At 28.0% G+C, this 6,880-nt stretch overlaps 3 protein-coding genes across 3 annotated transcripts; all 3 read right to left on the reverse strand.

The window, feature by feature from the left end:
* LOC107074047 (adenylate cyclase type 10-like) lies at positions 1–2,431 on the reverse strand. The gene is made up of 6 exons (XM_089177409.1): positions 1,837–2,431; positions 1,539–1,762; positions 1,309–1,470; positions 1,112–1,227; positions 715–1,038; positions 1–131 (listed from the first exon to the last, which is right to left on the reverse strand). Exons 1-6 carry the CDS (start codon positions 1,902–1,904, stop codon positions 96–98), a joined length of 930 nt encoding a protein of 309 aa, XP_089033535.1. The 5' UTR covers positions 1,905–2,431; the 3' UTR covers positions 1–95.
* Positions 2,432–2,457: 26 nt separating this feature from the next.
* Positions 2,458–3,505, reverse strand: LOC149030923 (uncharacterized). The gene is made up of 4 exons (XM_089177412.1): positions 3,254–3,505; positions 3,060–3,151; positions 2,833–2,985; positions 2,458–2,755 (listed from the first exon to the last, which is right to left on the reverse strand). The coding sequence occupies exons 1-4, from the start codon at positions 3,503–3,505 to the stop codon at positions 2,614–2,616; spliced, it is 639 nt and encodes a 212-aa protein (XP_089033538.1). The 3' UTR covers positions 2,458–2,613.
* An 858-nt stretch (positions 3,506–4,363) lies between these two features.
* LOC149030924 (adenylate cyclase type 10-like) lies at positions 4,364–6,859 on the reverse strand. The gene has a single exon (XM_089177417.1). It carries the CDS (start codon positions 4,762–4,764, stop codon positions 4,378–4,380), a length of 387 nt encoding a protein of 128 aa, XP_089033543.1. The 5' UTR covers positions 4,765–6,859; the 3' UTR covers positions 4,364–4,377.
* Between the last annotated feature and the right edge of the window lie 21 nt (positions 6,860–6,880).

Here is a 6,880-nt window from a genome sequence, read left to right on the forward strand (position 1 = left end):
CTCTGATCCAACGTGAAAAAAAAATACCTGCATAAAGTTCAACTATGACTTTAAGATGTTGGTACTCGATTATTCTCGTTTCTTCGTTACATAAATCAATGCTCTCCTTCTCCAAAGATATAATTATGTTCCTAAATAATTATTTGTATATTTTTATTTTTAGAAAATTTTGTTAAAGATTTTTCTTATTTGAGTTCATGTGTGTGTATGTACTTTATGCGATAAACGTGAGCAGTAATTAGCATGTTGGTGTAACACGTGGAAAGTATGAAAAAATCGTTGTTGGGTCGTGCCGTGTTCAGTGCCCATATTGCTGCTAATCTAGCCTGTTTTTTCATACCTTTAGCCTAATCAAATTGCAATTAGAAAATATAGGTTGATGGATCAAATTTTCCTTGATTGTTTTAAAAATTAATTAACTTTTTGTAAGATAATTATTTTTCTTTTAAATTTCTAAAAGTAAAAATCTCTAACTACTGTTTAAAATGTTTTGAAACAAAGTAATTCATTTTCAACTCGTTGAACTCGATTTATTTTCAATATTGTTGCGTGTCAATTTGTATTTATTTTTAGGTAAATGAATTAAAATAATTTCACATACGAGTTTTAGAGTAAATTAGTATTATGTTACCTTCAACGTGATATACGAGTTCAAAGGGTTAACTTTGATTAACTTTGCATGCATTCATAATATATTTTTTTATATTTTTTTACCTTGTAAACTTGAAACATTTGAGCCAAACAGTATGCCAACTGATTAGCGTATTTCCTGACGTCATCGTCATTCTCGATATTACTTTTTCGTTTTCTTGGACAGAATAATAATAATTTCAGTTTCTTCAATTGGAACGCTGTTTTTAAATGAGTTGTTACATTCATACGTGGAAAATTGTAGCCTAATGTTTTCATAGCTTTGTTTAAGCTTTTTTCAGCTTCAGAAGTATGGCCATAATTGAAGTAACATTTACCTTGCAAAGTTTGAATCTTTGCTGTGAGGTAAAGGAATCTAATCACTTCATTTTTGTTTGGGTCGAACATCTGAACAGGAAATCACATTTCTTCTATATATTTTGTTTCTTAATATTCTGGTATATGACGAAAAAATTTCTACCTGTTGAAGTATCTTATCAGCTTCGTCCAACAATTTCCTTGCTTGAGGAATATTTTGATTTTCTATACAAATCTCAGCGTATCCCAATATGGCGATTAAAGTTTTATCATTCTTACCTAAAACAAAAAAAAAAATCAACAACGATTCATTTCAATTTGTTCATTAATTATTATTGTTTATTCTTAGTTTTAATTTACCGATTCCATAACAATGTTCAACCATTTGCGTGTAAACTGTTAATAATATCAGATTACATTGACAATTAGTAAAATCAAGATTGGAAAAAGTACGTGCCGGTTTTCTTTCTGGTTTCTTGAAAACATTTAGATAAGATAAACTATTCTTATTAGATAAAACGCCTAAAAATATTTAATCATTGATTATGTATTGGTTTTATTATCACATTTATTTTATTTGATTGCATTACTTTTTATTCTGGGTAATATCCGAGAATTAACGTTATGGAGTTGTCGTTTTAAATTCAATGGATATTCCCAATGTATTGGTACTCCTTCAACTTCGCTAAAAATGTTTATATCTAATAAATTGGTGAAATGTCCTTTGCCACAAGCCTCGCAACGTCTGGTATTGTGTTGTAGAAATTTTAGTGCTTTGTTGTGCAACTCGATTTTTTGATTCTCCGTGAGTAATCTTCGATGAAAATTATTTTTTTTCTACAGTTTTTAATTCTAAATAGTTTGATTTCTTAAAAACATATTGTTTACCCATATGTGGTGTCTCGAAATAACGCCATCTTGAAACGCATAAGACCGCATGATGCATATTTTGGCATATTCGACAATTCTTCTAAATTACAATTCTAAATTACAATTAGAATCCGACAATTCTAAATTTAAATGAAAAATAAAAACAAAAAAAAATTGTGAAATATAAGAAAAAAAGAATACCTGGAATTACGAGGTTAATACACCTACATTTAACACCAATATCACCAACATGATTACGTATATTTCTGTAGTAAATAATAGGGCCAACGTTTTTACTAAAATCTCCCATTCCACATTCGAAAATTCGAATTTCAAAAAGCTTACGAATCGCTAATATCAAAAAAATTAATTAAATAAATATACATTTGACTGTTAAATTTATACAATAATTTGTTCTTACCTACTGCCGTGTCTTTTTTGGATATTTCAGTTATACTTTCCAACATTTTTCGATTAACAAATATACCAAGTACAGAAGCACATTTAAGTAAAAATTGATCAAGAGGTGTTAAAGAATCGAATAATTTTAAAATTATAACTGAAAATAAATCTTGGTTATTAATCAGTATGTATAAAATAACCCAAGAAATGTCTACAAAAATAAAATTTATTTTATACCGTCCATTGTCATGTCAATATTTGTATTTTTGATCGAGAAAGAGTCTAGTGTTTTCGAAAAAGCTACACTTATCTCTTCGTGTTTAGACAAATCAGTATCAGATTGATGAAGCATTTCATTACTAGATAGATTTACGTTACTCTAAAGATAAATAATTAAATAAAATTAACGTGATAATTAAGAATATTTATTAAAAAAAATAAATAAAATATGCTAACCGTATAACTCGTTTCGTACATTTCCCACCTATCTTCTCGAACAGGACCAGTATTTTTAAATATATTATTCAAAGTATGTCTGTGTTGTATGTTCATAATAAAAAGAAATTAAAGTCTATTAATTTTTAGCAATATTTTTATAAAATAGTATTTCACCTTTTTAACATTTTTACATTGGGTAAAACATATCCCATAGTTTCAGCTTCTCTTCTGGTAACTGTTATGATTGCTAAATTACCACTTTGCATTAGGGTCATCAAATAACTTTCTATCCAACCTGGATTTCCTAAACTTCGATTTTGAATTAATCTAAATTTATCAAATAATTTTCATTCATATAAAATTTAATATTTTTGATAATTTAATTAAAATAATTAACTTACTTCTCCAGTTCTGGAGATATGCCAATTACATTGAGTACTTGACAAACAATACCAATGTGATACCATTTGTCGATACCTTGGAGTTCCATGACCTATCATTTTGTAATCAAACAAAAAAAAAATACCAAATGTAAATTGTCAAATTTTCATTTATAAATTAAATGATATTTAATTGTTAACAACATTTAACATACATATGCTCTTTCCAGTAATGTATGATGCCTATATTCGGCACCAACTTTTCCACCAACGCTAATGATGAACAAAAACATATTGGTTTTAACAAAAATATCAAAAAAGTTCAAGGACTCTTTATCGGCGTATTCAAAATCATCAATGATAATGACCCAAAATTTGGGAAAACATTTTTTCGTTAAGTTTATCAAGAGTTGTTCAAGTATTTTTTGTTTTTCTAATTCCATAAATGATCTGTATTGTTTGGTCATTGGGAAAGAAACGTTGAAGACTTGATTCAAAGCACAGAGATATTCAGGATAACGTACGTTGCCTAATAAACGAATTAATTTCTCTTCTCGATCCTTTGGCGTTGACGTTAATGAGAATTTTAATGGTAAGGAAAATATTAGATGAACTAAGGTGTACGGATTCTGTTCTGAAAAGATGTTCCCTTATTTTTATACCTTTTTTTATTTTCAGATATATTATCAAAAAGGGAAAGAAAATTGTATGGTCAACCTGTATATCTGTTGAAACAAGGGAAATGTAATTCAATGGGATACCACTTGGTATGTTCAATACCATTTCGTCTAACAATCTTGTTTTTCCTATCCTAGGCTCTCCTCTGTAATCAAATAATTATAGTCTATTATAACATCAATTTTTTAAAGTGTGAGTTTTTATTTTATAACACAAACCTTATAATTAACGTATTATACTGTGGTTTATTAGGTGAATCATTTCCAAAGTGAAGATACTCCACCAAATTGGCTAACAAGTGTCGAAAAAAGTTCATTTCATTATCCCTACCTAGCAAAGGATATTTATTCCAAACCAATTCCGATACTTTATATCTAAAATTGATTATTTATTTAACTAAATGAAACTAAATGTTAAATAAAAATTGAATATGTTTAATTTTACCTGACTTGTTCTTCAAACTCGTAGACTGGACCAACATCGGTTATTCCTTTAAAATATTTCGGTTCTTGTAATTTGAAATGGCTAACTTCTAATCGTGAATGAAGAAAACTTTCTCTATCACAGATAACCTATCCAATTTATTTTTAATTGAATATAATAAAAATTGTGTAAACAGGAAATTGGATATTAATGTTGTAGGATTCGTGAAAATGTTGAGTTATCGGATTGATTTGAAACCGAGTTTTTGAGTTACCCTTAAATCAACGTTTTTACAAATGTCTAATTTATTTAGAACTAGTTCTAGAAATTTAACCTTGTTATTGTAACCCATCATAAGTCGTGCTGCCTTATTTACTGTCATTCCAATAACCGTGTACTCTCTTCTCAAAATATGACCAACAACCCCACAATATGTCATCCCAGTTGTAACGCCAACGGTAACGCTAGTAATGCATGCTAACTCTTTCAGACCTATTCGTAATCTGTATGCACATTTTAAACCTATTTGTGATTCAAGTTCATGTTTGTCACCTCGTAAACCAAAAATACAAAGAAATGTCAGATCCTTATCAAAGAGCGACGTTTTGTTGACACATCCTTGCATCCTATCAACTATCCTACATCATATATCATCGTATTATCAAAAAATCAATCTATAATTTTTATTGAAATAATAAATTACAAATAATTGAGGATTCTGTAAAAGGAATACCTGCAAACTAGTTTATAAGCTGCGTCGACCAATTTGATAAATTGTCTTTTTTTCATTTCACTAGTAACCGCATTAACAAATACTATAACAACTTGTCTCATTTCTGTTAAATATTCTAACGGTTCGTCCATTTCAACTGAACGTATTACCGGTTTTAACATGTAACTTCTCAAAGCATCCTTCAATTGTGCTTTCGATACTTTTATTATTTTTGGTCGTACTGAAAACAAAATAATAAATCATTCATCCTTATTACGAATTTGATATTAATAACGTGTGTAAGGTATAATTATTTTACTAACAACTAAAGTCAATTATTTCCATATTTTTAGAGTACATTAAAGAGCCTGAAAGATTCATTAACACTGTTGTACTATTCGTTACCAATTTTTCTATAAACACGGTTGATGATTCCTTAGAAGACGTTTCTTTTTCGTTAATATCTGTGAAGTTTCGAGTTCCAAGTTTATTTATTTTTTTTTAATTATTTGTATACATAAAACGTAAGTGATTGCTTGGTAATAATTTTACCATCGTCATACGTATAAGTGCTTTTCAAAGTATACCACATTGTAGAACAAGCTATAATAAGTGTATGCAAACCATCCGGAAGTGTTTCATAAATGTATTCGATTGGATTTACCCATTGCCAGGCGCTGAGTGCTACTAAAATGTCACCACCTCTAAATAAATATTTTAAATTAATATTTATTCGATTCTGATAATCATTTATATCAATAATTATGACAGTGGATTAAAGTTGAAAAATATAGTATATCATTGTCATAATTATCGGACCATTTGTGAATTAGTGTTATTTGTTATATACTTGCAGAGTCGTTCAGCATTTTTAACTTCCCAAACAGGTTTACCAATAATTATGTAATGCGACATTTTTTTAGGATCACCGATACACGTGAAATATGTTTTACCAGATGCTATTGCTAGTTTAACTGTTTAAAAATATATTAATAATATCATAAAATTTTAAAAACGCTAATTTTAAGAAAAGATATGACTTATTGTTTGTAGAAATAAAAAATTGAATATTGAAACCTTTTAGAGTGATACCAACGTCAGTTTCATAAGCCCCAAAATGTTTCTGTATAATGCATGCTGTTTGAATTGCCATAGTTGCTAAATCACGCATGTTAGCATTCTTTTTAAGTTTCCACATAACGATAAATGCATCACCAGAAAATTTTAATAAATCACCGTTATGCGATAAAATTTCTTGAACCATTGCACCGATGTAACTGTTCAATATCTCTGTTAATTTCGATGCACCACCTTTACCTGTTCTAGTATATTTTTCAGCAAAATCAGTAAATCCTACACGAAAACGTAATCAAGTTTATTTACATTAGTAAAATCATAAATTGTTAACTAATTTGTATTTATCTACCTGATATATCACCGAGCATTAGGGTTGTCAAATATTTTCTTATTTCATAATTGTCATAATCGTCAAGAATCTCATCAGGACACATAGATGCATAAATTCTCGTGTGATTTTCTATCTTTAGAACTATGTTATTGTTATCTATGACTGATTTTTCTTTAGAATCTTTAAACATAAATTTAAATATAAATATAATTAACCTCTCTAATTAATCAATCATTATAAAATAAAACTCTTTATTTTTATGATATATACCACTTTGAACAGAACCCGTATAAAATACATTAAACTGATCATCCATCATTTTATATTATACTTAAATATAACAATCCTAATGACCATAATCGATCGAAAAATTATTATGAAAATATTAACATTAAACTACACGCGTACTACACTCGATATGAATACTATTTTACGTCTAACTTCATAGAGATCTTCGTACAAATCTTTCAAATATTTCTTATCAAAAAAAAAAAATAGGATTGAAATAAAGGGTTTAAAATTATACCAACAATTACAACATTGTGCTGAGTTGAAAAAAAAGAAAAGATAATAATTTATTTTATGATTTATTCAATAATATATATAAATAAATAAATAATT

The sequence above is a fragment of the Polistes dominula genome, unplaced genomic scaffold (assembly GCF_049000335.1).
Source record: "Polistes dominula isolate Pdom_NZ unplaced genomic scaffold, Pdom_raw_medaka contig_20, whole genome shotgun sequence".
In the NCBI taxonomy this organism is placed as follows: Eukaryota; Metazoa; Arthropoda; class Insecta; order Hymenoptera; family Vespidae; genus Polistes; species Polistes dominula.

Coding starts and splice junctions, on each gene's coding strand:
- LOC149030924 (XM_089177417.1), bottom strand. CDS start 4,764: ATGCAAGGATGTGTCAACAAAACGTCGCTCTTTGATAAGGATCTGACA.
- LOC107074047 (XM_089177409.1), bottom strand. CDS start 1,904: ATGCCAAAATATGCATCATGCGGTCTTATGCGTTTCAAGATGGCGTTA. Junction 1,471..1,538: donor GATATTACCCAGAATAAAAA/GTAATGCAATCA, acceptor AAATATTTTTAG/GCGTTTTATCTAATAAGAAT. Junction 1,228..1,308: donor TGAACATTGTTATGGAATCG/GTAAATTAAAAC, acceptor TTTTTGTTTTAG/GTAAGAATGATAAAACTTTA.
- LOC149030923 (XM_089177412.1), bottom strand. CDS start 3,505: ATGACCAAACAATACAGATCATTTATGGAATTAGAAAAACAAAAAATA. Junction 2,986..3,059: donor ATATCTCCAGAACTGGAGAA/GTAAGTTAATTA, acceptor TGATAAATTTAG/ATTAATTCAAAATCGAAGTT. Junction 2,756..2,832: donor AATGTAAAAATGTTAAAAAG/GTGAAATACTAT, acceptor CATACAACACAG/ACATACTTTGAATAATATAT.